The sequence below is a fragment of the Vicugna pacos genome, chromosome 10 (assembly GCF_048564905.1).
Source record: "Vicugna pacos chromosome 10, VicPac4, whole genome shotgun sequence".
Lineage (NCBI taxonomy): Eukaryota > Metazoa > Chordata > Mammalia > Artiodactyla > Camelidae > Vicugna > Vicugna pacos.
Window position 1 is genome coordinate 4665534 of NC_132996.1, and position 17063 is coordinate 4682596.

Consider the following 17063-nt stretch of genomic DNA (forward strand, 5'->3'; position numbering starts at 1 on the left):
TTTATGTCAGTCCTAAGAGACAAAATAAATTGCAGCGCAGCCCGCTTCTACAGATGGCCTGGTTAGCTGGCGTGACTCGACAGAAACTCACTCCCGACACTGACAGATCCAGGCTTCATGACTCCCAGAGAAGGAGGGAATCTGGGCACCCACATCTTGCAGGCCTAGAGCAGCCTTTGTGAGCCGGTCCAGGTATCCAGTATCCCAGTGAGACCAGAGGGAGGAGGGCAGGGCAGAGCCATTCAAGGAATGACACGGCAGTTTACACCAAGATGGCAGGAGATTCAACTCCCAGTAGACCCCGAGGCCCAGGACGGCAGGAGATTTGATTTCCAATAGACCTTGAGCTTCCTTATAGGCTCAGTGTAATATATTGACATGATAAATGGCGCCCCCACAGGTGCCATGGCAGTTCCTAGGCTGACCATAAAAGCTTCAAAAGTGGGCGGCGGCCCAGTTACTGGGACTCCCAGCTCCTTCCCTGCAGTAGTTGGAATAATCCTCCCACTTGTCAGCAAAGGAAGTCACCACGCCCATAAAAGCTGACAACCTCACACCTCGTGGCGCTCTCCCTTCTGAGTGAGACAGACCGCGCTCTGTCTATGGAGTGTGTGTCTGCTTTTACTTTAAACTGAGCACCCAGCCCCGCACCTCGTGGCCTTTCTCAAGACAGCCTGCACTCTGTCTATGGAGTATGTATCTCTCTAAATAAACGTACCTTTACTCAACTGTGGCTCGCTCTTGAATTCTTTCCTGTTTGAAGCCAAGGACCCACAGTTGGCGGGGCACCTCCCAGGGCCTCAATGGAGACCTGGGACACGGCCATCCTCTCGCCGCACATTTTTTTCTGCATCACCAGGTCACCCCCAGCCATCTCGCATGGCTCTGGTGCCGGCCTGCTGTGGGGTTAAGGAGTGTATCCCCCGCTGGGCTCCAGAACCTGACCCAGGCTGTTGTAACCGACATACAGTAGTGATGATGGCGAGGACCCTGTCAGGGCCTTACCTGAATCAGAGTTTTAAGGCTTAAAATGTGCGTTAAGAAGGAAGAGAGAGCAACTTCCCAAGGTCTGTGTGCTCCTCAAAGCCCTGTTTCCTGTAGTTTCTGGGTCAATAAAAGATAAAAGCTATGCCTGATCATCTTCCTTCTTAACATACTTATCAGAGGAAGCCCTGGCTGTTGCTCTTTGAGTTGCCTGCTCACAGCATCTTATCCACTTAATTAGCATGTGTAAGATGGGGGAGGGTTTTTTCCCTTTCTGTACTTTTTGCTGCCTGTGCTTGTTCTGCATTGCCAATGAGCCACTACGGAACAGCTAAATCCTTCCAGCAGGTTGATTTTACTCTGAATAATAAAAAGAGGGGGCCTCAAGTTTGGCTGCCCTCTGTCGCATGTTTATTATGCTGACAGCCTTTATTAGGTTGCTTCCTTTTCATGAGTTGCAGCAGTGACTGTTACTTTGCGGGACCATCGAGGGTAATGTGTGCCAGAAAGGGGAGACGGACACGCTGGAAGAACCAGCTAATATTTACAGAGAGAATAAGCTTGAGCAGATCTTGTGTCTTTTCAACCTTGAAAGGGAGAACTAATTTTCTGTGCTGTAGAAAACAAAACAGATTGTGGAAACACAAGATTGTTCAAGGTGATGTCACAGAAGGGATGCAGTGATCAGACTGTTGATCTGGTCATGGCCCTTTGGCATCCTGGCCTTGAAAGTAGGAGAGGCAATTAGGAACGGTTTCTTTTCCAGACTCTTGGTCAAATGCTTAAAATTTATGGAGGGAGGTAGAGGTATAGGAAGAGGAAAAGGGAAGAGGAAGGTGTTACAAGAAAATGTGCGACAAGAGGATGGCCATGTCCAAGGTCTCAGTTGAGTCTCTGGGAGGTGCCTGGCCAAGCGTGGGTCCTTGGCTTCACGCAGGAAAGAATTCAAGAGCGAGCCACAGTTGAATGAAGATATATTTATTGAGAGAGATACATACTTCTAGAGCGCAAGCTGTCTCGAGTAAGGCCACGAGGTGCGGGGTTGGGTGCTTAGTTGAAAGTAAAAGTAGCTACACACTACATAGACAGAGTGCAGTCCGCCTCACTCAGAAGGGACAGTGGCCACGAGGCGCTAGTTTTTATGGGCTTGGTGACTTCCTATGCTAACAAATGGGAGGATTATTCCAACAACTTTGGGGAAGGGGCTGGGATTCCCAGGACCTGGGCCTTCACTCATCCTTTGACCTTCTGTGGTCAGCCTTGAAATTGTCCTGGCACCTGTGCGAGGACCATTTAGCATCCTGTTGCATTCCAGTGAGCCTATATTGAAGCTCAGGGTCTACTGGGAGTTGACTCTTCCACCATCTGGGTGCTGACTGCTGTATCATTCTTTTAACGGTTATGCCCTGCCCCCTTCCCTCCTGTCTCAAAGGGAAAGCGACGGATCAGAGACCTGCCTCAGGACCCTCCCTAAAAACCAAAATGGTGCTCTTCCGACTTCAGACCCAGAGTGAAAATTACACTGATGTTGTGATTTTGTTTAAATAGAAGTGACCTCTTGTGTTACTAAGTTTCCAGTATACTCATGCTCTGTGCAGTAAATATGATTCACACATATTGTCTATAAAATGAAATGCGATTGATTTCTGACCATCAGTTCCAACGTCTCCTTGATGTTTACATTGTAATACTTTATTGCTTGAATAATGACTCTTTCTTAGTGCTTTCCGCTTTCCAAGCACCATATATTAAGAAATTAATTTACACAGCACCCAAGAGATAGTCGGCTGGTAAAATTGTAGAAACCTTCTTATTTGCTCATTAGAAAACTGAGGCAAAGGATGTAGCAGGACCTCACAGATCACTGTCAGTGAAATTCAGTCCCAATTTCATTATGCTCCCCTCCTCCTTAGATCACCCTACCTGATCCACTAAGAGCTCTGAGGTGCATGGGTGAAACCAGTAAAGCCATGTTGGATTTTCTTCATATTCAGACATGATGTTTCTCATGCTGATTCCGTTTGGCAGTTGTGACAGGGACAATCTAAAATGGATGTAAGGATGTTGGCCCTGGTCACCCTGAATGCTCGCCCTGAATGCTCATCATTTGTATTGTGGCTTCCGCATCTGCGGCCATGTCGGGGGAGGTAGATCGGAGGAGGGAGACACTGATGCCCAGAACAGACAGGCAGATAGTTCAGCTCTCGAGTAGAATGTTCTAAGATCTGAGTGTCTGGAAATAGATTAAGTGATCCCCAGAAGATGCCAGCTCTGTCACTGAAGGTGTCATGCTATGTGAAAAAAAGTGGAATGAGGTGGAGGGACCTCGAGGATCAGACTTCTTTATGGAATGTGGAAAAAGTCTCTCCCTCTCCTGTCTTCTTCAGACTTGGGATTCTGTGTTTCTCTAAACCAGTGCCAGTGGTGAACCCACGGTCCTAAGCTCATTCACACACAGCCCAGGTGTTTCCAATATTGGTTAGCACAAGTCCCTCCTCAAAGTCACGTGCTTTCCATTATGATAAATGTCTTATTTTATGATACAATCCTTCCAAAAAACAGTTTCCAAAAAAGAGAAAATAGTTGTGTATTTTCTTTTACCGTTTATTCTCTGTAGTGAGGGTGCTGATTTTATATGCTGTGTGGATGCAGATCACTTCCTTTCTTAATGAGACTCTGGATGTGGTAAATTAATTCAAAGTAGGAATTTGTTTGAAAAACTTGATAGAGTAAATATTTGGGTATATAATTAGAGCTACAACTCCTAAAATATAACAATAGATTACAGCTGTTAGTTTTTTCCAGGAAAATCTTACAAGCTAGATGATCAGAAAGTAGCATTTTGATTTTTGATGATTTAGGAAGAGTTATGGATAAATAAATATGTGGGTTTTCTCAGAATAGACTGAATTTGAGAAACTTAATCCAAAAATTAGGTTTTCTTCTAAAATGTCAGTAGGTTATAATTTTCATTTCAGATGGTAGGTAGGTCATGAGAAATCACAGGTGTTAGTTTTAATTTCTCTATGAAAGTATGAGCTTCAAAGTCTGTTTGAATCAAAATTAATGTATGACACATTGGTACCAGGTATGATTTTGTGGAAGTTGAAGACATATCTGAAACCAGTACCGTTATTAGAGGACGATGGTGTGGACACAAGGAAGTCCCTCCACGGATAACGTCGCGAACAAACCAAATTAAAATAACGTTCAAGTCTGATGACTACTTTGTGGCTAAACCTGGATTCAAGATTTATTATTCTTTTGTGGTAAGTGTCTTACCCACCCTTTGATTAAAAGCAGACTCTGGTTTCATGAGGTGTATTTTCTATGATTAAATTCAGTGGTGTGGGAGTGAATGAACTGTATTAATTGTCTGTGGTAAAGCTTTGTCCCTAATTTTGGCCAACATGTTAAAGTCCTCTTTAGTAAGGACTGATATTTTCAATCTATTAAGTCAACCTCTGGGCCCATGCATTTTGAAAGAAAGCATAGTAAATAGAAAAAGTAAAATGGATTACAATAAAGCATATACCATCTTACATTTGATCCAACTGAAGCCAGATGCACAGCCAAACAGAAGGTATGTGGGAGTGGAGCCTCTCTGGTTTGAAAAACTGTCTAATTCGAATCACAGGAGAGCCCTAATAATTTTAGTTTAAATGGGGACCCCCATTTGGGAAGGTCTGTGTTATGATCATAGCACCTCAAGGTCAGCGAGCTTCTTAAAGACTGGAAGGTACAATTCGGGACCCAAGAGTTTGACCTTTGTTTGCTGTGCCCATGCCTATTTGTGGCCTCACCTCTACGTACACATCTCAGCAGCCATTTCCAATTTTAAATTGTTCTGACTGTTAGACAAGAATCAACCACATATTGAGACATAATCCGCCTTGTAGTTGAGTCTTGCTGTTGGCTCATACATGGGTCTTCTTTTCTCAGTCATTCATTAATAAGACAGTATAAAGTTCCTGCTAATGGTCAGACGCTCTGATAGGTATAGTAGGTACAAAGATGGGCAAGAAGGCAGGGTTCTTGACCCTCCTGGAGCTGAGGGTCTGGTGGGAATGATCAACAGTGACAACTGAGGATGGTGAGTAATAAGGCAGAAGTATTGGGTGTTGTAGATCGAGCCCAGTGAGCTACTGGGGTAAACTTTGCCTGTACGTTACCTTAAATGTCACTGAATCCTTCAACTGTTCATAACATGTTGCCTTTCGCTCTGCTGGCAACATTTTTAACTCTCTGTCAGTTTACTGCTGTCCCTTTTCAAAGTGTGGATGTCAAAATAGAACACAGTGCTATAAATGGGGTCAACTTGTGGGGCTGTTTCCTCTTATGCATTCAATTTAGAGTAGGAAAATGTTGTTTAATCTAATGTGTCTTTTTTTTCTTTATGGTGAGTTATTAACCGTGAGTTCTACATCGGAATACATATAAATGAAAAATAGCGCGCAGTGATACTGGTTCCAGTTTTGATTTGAAAATACTCCGTCAAGCATGATATACGTTATTGCAAACTCATGCAGTGCTGCTCAGCACGAAAATGAAAGCGTGAACCTTTGGTTTCTACCTTTCTTTGCCGTTCGTTGTGTTCAGTGAGGCATCTGTCCTCCGTTGCGCATGCACAAAGCAGCTGAGCGTTGTGGAATGGTTCTGTGTTGGACTGGCTCAGTGAAGGATTCGTTTTTGTCCCCTTAACATATCAAGGGCTCTTAGGGCTAATGTATATGCTCTTTGTGAAGCTTTGGTTATGACTTAAGTGAATGATCCAGTTAGAAACACCTGAGCTCTTAACACAGCGTCTTTAAGGCAAAAGAATGCCTTTTGGGGAGACAAAGCGGTGCAGATACGGATTTAGGGAAGGGTGACAATTTCTGTTCGAGGGCTTTCGGGTTACAGTGCAGGCTGAGCCCTCATTTCCGAGCTGATGTGAGGTTGAAGAGTGGGTTGTCTCTGTGGTTCGGATGTAAACTGGCATCTCTCCACTCACTCACTTATTCACCTCCACCAGTACATTCAACTGTGTTTTTTAGAAGTGATGACAGTTAATAACGTTTTTGTCATACCAGCCTCTTGGTCTGCATTCACTGCAAATAGCTCCAGGCTCTCTTTCCAGCTCCATATACGCTTCTGGCACTGAATATGTTCAATTAGGGCCAGAGTGCTTTGGTGGCTGAATTCCAAGAGGAGGAACGAGCTTGACCTTCAGGTGTGTGTGGAGTCTACATCGGTGTGGCTTTTTGATAGAACTCTTCCATTTGCTTCTTGTTCAGCAGGGATGGACAGTCATTTATGCTTGACCAGTGTTTGAGGAAGATCAGTTTACTCATGTTTCAATGTTTCTAGGAGAGACTTTAAAGCAGAGTTATACACTCAAATGCTACAGAGGTCAGAGTTAAAACTAAAAGTGGGCCAGGTATAAAATTAGAGGGAGGCAGTGGATTGAAAATGGCAGGCCCCAGTGTTTGTAAGTCAAATCATTATGCTCTGCACCTTAAACTTACACAGTGCTGCACGCCAATCATATCTCATTAAGCTGGAAAAAGTTGGCAAACCTTCTTTAAGTGTTTTTAAATAATGGTTTTTTAAATGATACACAAGCCCGTGAAACCTCTAGGGTGTGGAGGCAGCTGTTTTGCAGTCTCTTCTCTAAGGACTGGGAACTGCTGGGGAAATGTGAGCTCACAGTTGTTCCCGAGCAATCAAAGTGCTCTTGGAAAATGGCACATAGCTCTTTGGAAAGGTCAAGACCACCTCCCTTCTCATATCTAACTTTCCACGTCTCAGTTTCCCATCCAGCATCTCTCTTCTTCCTCCCTTATTGACTCTCCAGTTGGACAAGGACTTCCCGAGTCTGTAAGTGATATGTGCCCAGGACAACAGGAGCCCACTGCACTGGAATCAAATCCACGTGGTCCATGCTTAGAGCATTTTTGGAATACCACGTTTAGTGTACATTCTTAGTCAATTACTCCAGCAAGGTGTGGGATGATGATCACGATCATGATAAATACATTATGAAATAATAACAAAAAATAATGGCATCTGATCCTTTGGGTTATTGTGAAGATTAAATCCTATGGGGAAAAGTATGTGAAGTGTTTAATGCAGCACCTGGCATATTGTAAATAATCAGTCTGCTGCTCTTAAGTCATGCATTGCATGAAGACTGGTTGTAAGAAAAATAAAGAATTTAGAGCTGCAATGTCTTAGAGGCCCAGTGCCTGGCCAGCCTCTTATTTTACGAGTGAGGCAATAGACACAGGTTGGGTAATTTTATCAGTGAAACAGTGAGCACAGGTTATGAGTTCTTCCTGGGTCACAGAGCTCACACATTTGCCTTACCCACAAGATATGAAAGCTGTGGACCTTTGGACCTGTCTGAAATTTTGTGTAAAATGTCGGGGGGCCCCCCAGATCTTATCTAGGATGACCCCTAGATGCAGTTCAGAGCTCCACACATACTGCCTCTGTGTTCTCTCTGACTGGGGATGGTTTCTTCCTGGTTGGCTAGTCCCTTCTAACATAAGCAATGTTTGAAATAGTGTTTTATTACTGTCATTAATTTTCCTCATGAAACCCGTGTGCTAATCACATGAGCAGATGACTCCCCACATGCTGAGTAAACACGTCCCCAGCTTTAGGAGGGATGCTGTTTAATGGCACTTGGACAGTGCAGTATCCTGTTTACCTAGACTTGAGTTATATGGACATGCTACAAGTAAACTCTTATCCTTACAAACCAGGAAGATGCAATGATTGTGCCTCTTTTTTATACATTATATAACTTTCATTCTGCAACTGTGCTTTTTGATGCACTGATATTTTGGTAGGTAAAGAAAATGAAAAAACAAGGAAGGAAAAAGCTATTCAACTGTATTAGAAAGTGGCTTTCATATTAAAGATATGCATAAAACAGAGCAGTATTTCTTTCTTAAAAAGCTGTGAAGAAGTGAACCTCACTAAAAAAAAATACCTCTACCTAACGTTCACTCACAAATTCAATAGATATCTCTGAAAACCGACTGTGGATAATAAGAAGAAAATGATGTTCCTGTGAGGGAGAAAGGCACGTAATTATAAAACACTCTGAACGGCACTGATGAAATGTGTATGGGATATTCTGGGCACACAAGGAAGAGGAACACTCAACCTCGTGAAGATGGGGCTTGCTAGTGTCAGGAAAGAAAAGAAAGTATTTTTTTTCTCTATCCGCCTGGAGTCTCTCTGTCTTAGATCCTGCAGATGAGACTGACAAAAGACAGATTAACAAGAGAAAAACAAGCAGAAGATTATTAACATACACATACCACACGCACGGGAGCACTTCGCGATGTGTAACTCAGAGTGGTGGTTAGAACTTGGGCTTACATAATATGTTTTTATTGAACTACAATCAGTTTACAATGTTGTGTCAATTTTTGGTTTACAATAGTTCAATCATACATATATATACATGTATTCATTTTCATATTCTTCTTCATTGTAAGTGACTACAAAATATTGACTATAGTTCCCTGTGCTATACAGGAGAAACTTGTCATTTATCTATTCTATATATAGTAGTTAGTATATGCAAATCTCAAGCCCTCAATTTATCCCTCCTCACCCCCTAAATCCCCTGGTAAACATAAGTTTGTTTCCTATGTCTGTGAGTCTGTTTCTGTTTTGTAAATAAGTTCATTTGTCTTTTTTTTTTTAGATTCCATATATTAATGATATCATATGGTATTTTTCTTTCTTTTTCTGACTTACTTCACTTAAAATGACAGTCTTCAGGTCCATCCATGTTGCTGCAAATGGCATTATTTATTATTTTTTATGGCTGAGTAGTATTCCATTATATAAATATACCACAACTTCTTTATCCAGTCATCTGTTGATGGACATTTAGGTTGTTTCCATGTCTTGGCTATTGTATATAGTGCTCCTATGAACATTGGGGTACATGTGTCTTTTCAAATTGAAGTTCCCTCTGGATATATGCCCAGGAGTGGGATTGCTGGAAGGAATAGTAACTTTTTAGAGACAAAGGAGAGGACTTTTAAATTTCTAGGGAAGCAAATTTGGGGGAGATAAATACATAGGAGGACTCATGGAAGTTAAGGACTAGTGAGTCAAGTTTGTTACATAGATTCTTCTGCTGCCTCCCTAGGCTGATGAGGGTGTAAAGTTGCCTCTCATGATTAATTTTTAAACTTCCTGGTAGAGAGGGGAGAAAAGACAACCTTTACAAATGTATGTGCTTCTAGGCAGGTAGGTAGAGGACAGGGAGTTTTCCCGCCTCTGCTTTTTCTCAGTTGCCTTCTGCTCAAAATAATTCTTATGCCAGAGTGGTGTATCTTAGGGTGACATTTTCAACTACCCTTCACTGGACTGAGTTGGGGGGAAGAGCACCCTGAAAGGAAGATGCTAACAAATTCAAGAAAAGCAAGGCATTTTGGATTATTCCGATGAGTTAATTCAAAGTATTGCAGGTTGAAGGTGCAAACTACTTACTATCCATTCTGTATTCCTGAAGTAGAAAAGAGACATAAAGAAACAAAAGATCATCAAAATAGCAGCTTTATTAATGATGGTCCATGAAATGCCAAAGCTCGGGATTTTCTTGCAAAACTGGAATACAGAAATTCGCTGGGACCCAACACACCAGTCTTCAGATGCAAACTCAGAACCAAGGATTTGTTCGAGGGGTCTACGGGTACAGTTACACAACGTTTCCCACTGCATGGGAGGTCACAGGTCTGGTCACAGATCGTCACAAACAGGCAGGAGGGCCATTGAGGATGGCCAGCTTCATGCCCAGCTATGCTTAGCAGAGGGACCCCCGGGAGTAGAGGAGATCTGAGACCCTTCCCAGTGGTCGGTATCAGAAGCAGGCAACCCAAGAGAGAAATGGGGAAAGACGATGGGGATGAGGATGGGAGGGAAGATGGAAGAAGTGATGGAGGAGAGAAGTCCAGGAAGGAAGGAATCGAAAGTATCTGCTGATGGTCCCTGTCTGTGGGCGGAGGCAGAAATATGGAGAGAAGGGCCCCCCACCCCGCAAGTGGAGCAAGCAGAGGTCTTCGTGCCCCTGAAGGGTCTAAGCCCACAGTAATTTTTACGCTTTTTTCAGTCAGTCATGTTTGGTAACGGCCCTTGGGAACTCAGTGCTGCCCACCTCTGGTTCTGAGGAGAGCAGTGTCACACACTTCGTCTATAAAAGGATCAGCCATTCTGACTGGGAACTTGAAGACCCCTGGAACTTTGGGGAGACTCCACTCTCTTGAAGGAGTGAGTAATCAGTCATACAGACAGGACTCATCCAGCCTGGAAAATAACCTTCTCTAATGTTCCCTTTGTCAGTGGGAATGTGACAGATTAAGGCTGACCTCCATTCAACATTGTTTCTTTCACCTGGGAGAAAATTGAGCTCTGTATTCAAAGTGACTCTTCCTTTATTTTGCAATTGAAAATCCAGAGCCAAACCTAAGGAGAAAATGGAAAAAGAAGATTGAAAAGGCATGGGATAAAGAGGGAGACATGAATAAGTAATCAAGTAGTCGTTGCTTCTAGGCTGGGTCCTGCTAATAATTTCCTGGTTGGTGTCCCCAGCTCCCGCCTCCCTACCTTCAGTCTTTGCGGCACATGGTTCCCAGCTCAGACGGAGCTGGAGTCAAGTAATTCTCCAGCTGAAAACTTGTGTAATTTCCCAGTTTCCCCTGGAGTAATGTCCAGCCTCACTCTGATACTGAGAGCCTTCCATGTTCGGATCTCAGCGTAACATGCTGGCTTCCGTTCCCCACTCCCTCTCTCCATGTTATTCAGTCCAGGGAAACAGCAGTATTCCCTGCTGGCCCAACTACTTTATGGTTTTCCACCTTTCATGTCTGACAGTTAACTTTCCTATACATATTTCTTCAAGCATCCAAGCCCACCTCTATCTGTCGAAGACATATATCATATCAAAGACACTGCTTGTCCTCAACTCCCTGACCACACATCCTCTTTCCCTTTGTCAGGCATCCACAGTGCTGTTCTTTATCAATATTCTGGTTTTTCTTCCCCCTTTTTAATGGAAGTACAGTCAGTTGCAGTGTGTCAGTTTCTGGTGTACAGCATAATGTCCCAGTCACACATATACATTCATTTTCATATTCTAACATTTTGGGTTTTCAAAGAAAAAGTACACCGATCCCAGATACTTTTGAAAATACATAGAAAAGTAAACAAGAAAAGAAAAATTCACTCATTGCTCCCATCCCTCAAATTCCACCACTATGAGTATTTTGGACCTTACTTTCCAGTCTTTAACCCATAGAAACCAACGTACATATCTCACTGTCTCCATTAGCGTGAAAGCTCCTTGAGGGTCAGGAGTGCCGTATGCCTCCAGGTCTGTCACAGGGCATTGTCCCAAATAGGTCTTGACAGTTTGAGCTGAACCAACAAGTGCTCATTGAGTACCTGTGACGTGTGATGCACTTGCTAGTTTGGAGTGAAGCAGTAAAAGCAGTCCCTGATTAGGTGTAAAGGGACCATTGACTACGTTTCTCCAGGCTTAGGACCTGAAAGACATGTTCCCTCCCTCTGTAATGTTGCAGTCGTACTGACATACCAATAGACCTCAGCTACTGCCGTCTAGGGCTCACCTGGGATTGAAGGGGATGGGGGTGAGGATGGAGCAGTGGGGGCCATTCTAGGGGTCAGACGTCAGGGGAACTGTGGAGTGGTGCCAGGCATCCTGATTCCAAAGCCTGCCCTTCACTACATTTTAACCTCAAGCGATGCCAGTAGATGTAACCAGTTTCCAGGTTCTTGTCCCATCCCAGAACGAATTCAGAGATGATGCAGAGGTTAAGAAAGTAAAGTGGAGATTTATTAAGGGATGGGTACTGCACTCTCAAGGGGAGAGCAGGCAGCCCCAGGTGAGCGGCTGCCCTGAGTTTCTTCGGCAAGTTGGTTACATAGAGTGTAGAAATGAATGGGCGGAATAGTCACTGGGGAGGGAATGGTTTGGGGTCATATTCCCTGATTTTCACCCCAGCTCCACCTTCCTGAAGGGAGGAGGGATTTTTGTCCTTATTTAGTCCAGATCAGAAGTGTCATGGCGTCGGTGCATGATGGGTACTTCTAATCTGCAAGGCTAACTTTATTGAAATGAGGCCTTAATTAGCAAAAGGTTACATTTGGGCACTGGAGATTCCTCCCTTGTCCCACCTTTCTTTGTCGGCCTCCAGGCCACTTGTCACCCCAAAATGTGTGACCACTTATCAGCCCAGAGGTTCCCGCTTTTCTCTCTCTGCCCAGGGACCCCTGGTGCTCACATGATGTGTGGTTTCCTGCATTTGGCCTGTGCCCCTCCTCTCTGCCCAGTTCCTGCCATTTGGCCTGCATCCCTCTTTCTCTGCTCACGTCTAGTTATCTGCTTTCTCGAACACATGGAGCAAATAATTGCATCAGTAACAGCCTGACTTCAGCAGTTTAACATCACAGCGTGCGATAGTGACATCACAACAGACATGATCGGGTCCCCTGGTGATGCAGCCGCTGAGCAGCCCTTCCTCACGAAGAATGTCCCAGCCTTGGAAGACTCGGGGTTTTTTAATAACTGTAAAAAGCGCTTTGAAGTCCTGGTGTCTGTCACTCCAGGGGTCTTTGCTGAGGCCTCAAGAGCTTTCTTTCCAAGTTTTTAAGATACTCCAGAGCTATTCGTTTGATTTTTTTTTTTTGAGGTTTTCCTTACAGGATAGAGGACAGATGAGTCAGAAACACTCAAATATAATTCTTTGTATTATCTGCGAGATCCTGGTCACAGCACAGTCCAAGCTGCCATTTCTTCATTTGGAAAATGGGAAGGATCCACCTGCATCATAACGCTGCTTGAGGATTACCTTGAAGATATATGAGCTTAATAAGCATTCTCTGTACAGTGGATGGAACTGTTATTATTACTGTTAACATCTAAATGCCTCTGGAGAATTAGAATCTAATTAGGTATACCCGAGGTCCTGTGAGAGATTCTGTGTCTCCGTTCACCTGGGCTGCTCTAACACAATACTATGGCCCACGTAGCTTAAAAACAACAGAAATTTCCTTTTCCCAGTTTTGGAGGCTGGAGGGTCCTTGTTGAAGGCACCGGCAGACGCCGTGTCTGCTGAGAGCCTGCTTCCTGGCTCGTAGACGGACAGTCTTTTTGCTCCAACCTCACATTGCAAACGGGGTGAGGGGGCTCTCTGGAGCTCTCTGAGGCCTCTTTTGTAAGAGCAGTAATCCCACTCATGAGATTTCCACCCTCACGACCTGATCACCCTCCAAAGGCCCCCACCTCCCAAAACCATCACTTTGCGGATTAGGCAACATACTCATTTCGGGGGGACACAGCAGCCAGTCTACGGCATGCTGGAGCCAGATGGACACTGGGGAGATGTGTGGACTAAGAGTAAGGGCAGGCCTAGGAGCAGTTACGCAGTGTGATTCGATCCCCAGCTAAACCCACCCCTTGAGGCAGATTAGGGAGGACAAAAAGCCAAAAAACCTTAATAGCTCTCTTCTGCTTTGTCACATTAGATGCATACACTCTTCATCCCTTTTGAACTGCCCGTAAAAATATCTTGAACTCTCCCTTCACTATGAAAAGTCTGATTTTAGTGCCATATTTGGATTTGAAAAGTTCCTTGACGTCACTCCTGTGGGAACATACTCATTCCTCATCTCATTCTACAAAACCCTGTGCAAAGAGCCCCTAAAATATTCTTTGGGCTCAAACATAAGCCAGGTCTCTGAAGTGTACAGTTTTCCAAGGCCACAAGTACTCCACGTGATCTTCTGGCATTTATTTTTCCTAAAATGCTAAAACCAGCTATTTTTTACAGAAAGAAAAAGACACTAAACCTTCCAGTATTTTCCTCACTACGATAAATAGCTCTGTAACCGACAAAGAAAAAATATGAATTTAAAATAGAAACTAATTTAGCCATGGAAAATAACCTAAGTAGGGAAAGGGTGCTTTTTCTAATTGTTAAAAAATATAAAATATGAATACAAAAGTTTAACCAAGCAATCATTTCTGAAGAGAAATCAGAAAAGGCGGAAGTCTGAGTTAAAATTTCAGACCAGTACAATTAGACTAAACAGCTGTAAGAGATCTCTTTTCTTCTGTGCCTTTTGTAACAGCTTCCTTTGTGTAACAAAAATACATGGTGTCATTATCAGTTGAACGTTCTTATCAATATGAAAATAAAATGGTTATTGCTGAGGCCAGCTGTGGGCAGAATGGCCAAACAGATCTAATTTTGCGTGTTCCCAGTTTCCTTTTGGAACCATCTAAAACCCTAACCCACCGCACCTCACCCCACCTCTGCCTACACGTTCTTTCCTCAGAAATCGTAACAACCAGCAGATCTTCCGTATAGATCAGGCTTCAGTTAATTCTCTAATTAATTTGGCCACTCATTCATTGTACATATATTTTTGTGGCTCTCCATCTCTGTGTCAGGTTCCAAGCTAGGTCCTGAGGACGTGAATGAGATGGGGAACTTGCCCTCAAGACAGTAAAGTTAAGCAGGCGTGATGTGATAAGCAGTAACAGAAACACACACTGAAAGGCTGCAGGACGGGAGAAGAGGGAAGTAATTGGTCTGAGGGAAAGAGAAGGTGGTCAGGAAGTGATTCACAGAGGAAGACCCGGCTGACTCATGGAAGAGGTGGGGAACCATTCAGTCCAAAATGAGTCACTGACTGATAGCAGCTTAAAACCCTACCCATCCCCAGTGATTTGTATTTAAAAGTGATAAATCCTAAAACTAAAAGGAAAACAATTAGCCAAAGGCATTTCAGACTTAAACCGTAGCCTATACTTTAGACAGCATGAAGCATCACATTCCCAAGAAAATGATTCTTAATCAAGTGTTTGCATTAGAACCATCTAAGGCTTACTTTTTAAAAATATAGGTGCCCAGAATTCACCCCAGATTTACTGAATCAGAATCTCAGGGAAAGGGACCACAAAGCTCTTTTTTAAAGCTCCTGATTCTAATGTGCTGCCCTGTTAAGATCTATTTCCTTTGAAGAATTCTTTTTTTTTAAGTTTGCATCCTTTTTTATTGAAGATACATATAGTCAGTTACAGTGTTGTGTCCATTTCTGGTGTGCAGCATAATAGTTCAGTCATACATAAAAACACATACATTCCTTTTCATATTCTTTTCCATTGTAGGTCACTACAAGGTATTGAATAAAGTTCCCTGTGCTACACAGTAGGACCTTATTGTTTATTTTATACATAGTAGGTAGTATCTGCAAATCTCAAACTCCCCATTTATCCCACATTATTAAGAAAGTAAAAATTCTTAATTTATAAGCGAAGCTCCAGAATTCATACTGTTCACTGACGATACCATCTCCAAGTTCTTATTTGCTGCCCCACTTCGGTAGCACTGCGTTTCCCACAGCTATTTTTTTTTAATTTCATTTTATTGAGTTATAGTCGGTTTACAATGTTGTGTCAATTTCCAGTGTAGAGCACAGTTTTTCAGTTATACATAAACATACATATATTCATTGTCAACTACTTTTTCACTATGAGCTACAAGATCTTGTATACATTTCCCTGTGCTATACAGTATAATCTTGTTTATCTATTCTATATATGTCTGTCCCTTCCCATCCCCTTCCCCCCGGCAACCACAAGTTTGTATTCTATGTCTATGAGTCTGTTTCTGTTTTGTATTTATGTTCATTTGTCTTTTTCTTTTCTTTGTTTCTTTCTTTGTTTTTTCTTTAGATTCCACATATGAGTAATCTCATATGGTATTTTTCTTTCTCTTTCTGGCTTACTTCACTTAGAATGACATTCTCCAGGGACATCCATGTTGCTGCAAATGGCATTATGTTGTCATTTTTAGGGCTGAATAGTGTTCCATTGTATAAATATACCACATCTTCTTTACCCAGTCATCTGTTGATGGACATTTAGGCTGTTTCCATATCTTGGCTACTGTAAATAGTGCTGCTATGAACATTGGGGTGCAGGTGTCTTTTTGAAGTAGGGTTCTCTCTGGATATATGCCCTGGAGTGGGATTACTGGGTCATACAGTACAATAAACCTCCTAGAAGAAAACATAGGCAAAACATTATCTCACATACATCTCAAAAATGTTCTCCTAGGGCAGTCTACCCAAGCAATAGAAATAAAAGCAAAAATAAGCAAATGGGACCTAATTAAACTTACAAGCTTTTGCACAGCAAAGGAAACCATAAACAAAACAAAATGACAACCTACAGAATGGGAGAAAATTTTTGCAAAAGATCAAACTGACAAAGGCTTGATCTCCAGAATATATAAGCAGCTCACATGACTTAATGAGAAAAAAACAAAACAACCCAATCCAAAAACTGGCAGAAGACCTAAACAGCAATTCTCCAAGACATACAAATGATCAATAGACACATGAAAAAATGCTCAGTATCACTAATTATCAGAGAAATGCAAATCAAAACTGCAGTGAGGTATCACCTCACACCAGTCAGAATGGCCATCATTCAAAAGTCCACAAATGACAAATGCTGGAGAGGCTGTGGAGAAAGGGGAACCCTCCTACACTGCTGGTGGGAATGCAGTTTGGTGCAGCCACTGTGGAAAACAGTATGGAGATGCCTCAAATAAACCTAATTACCCCCCCCCCCAAAATGAATTTAAAAAATGTGCTGACACAGAGAAAATACACCTAACAGTATTCCTGCTTGCTCAGCTGCTAACAGTGAGAAGGACACCGTTTATGATGAGTGTACCAGTTGCACCTGCAGTGTTGCATCTCCCCATCCTCCTCTGCACTGTGGAGTGCCTTGACTTTGTTTTCAGAGCACTTCCTGTGCAGTCATCAGCCTTCTTTCCCCTGTTCTAATAACTCCGTAATTTCTGCCTTAATGTCTATAAACTCTGCTTCTCAGCACATTTCAGTTTGAATGACTACTGCCTCACTTTATTAATGGGATGGTTGGTCTTAGCAACCAACCATATTTTTAAAGGATAATCAGCATCTCTCTACATAATCCTTTTGGGTATGCTAAGACCCAGTTTCCAACAGAGTAG

General features: G+C 42.8%; 1 protein-coding gene across 2 annotated transcripts in view; it reads left to right on the top strand.

The window, feature by feature from the left end:
• PDGFD (platelet derived growth factor D) overlaps window positions 1–17063 on the top strand; it is a 221954-nt gene that overhangs the window by 148374 nt on the left and 56517 nt on the right. For both annotated transcript variants that reach the window (XM_031675363.2, XM_031675362.2), the window contains exon 3: window positions 4073–4253. In XM_031675363.2, the coding sequence (XP_031531223.2) occupies window positions 4073–4253 (181 nt within the window). The remainder of the gene's footprint in view (window positions 1–4072; window positions 4254–17063) is intronic.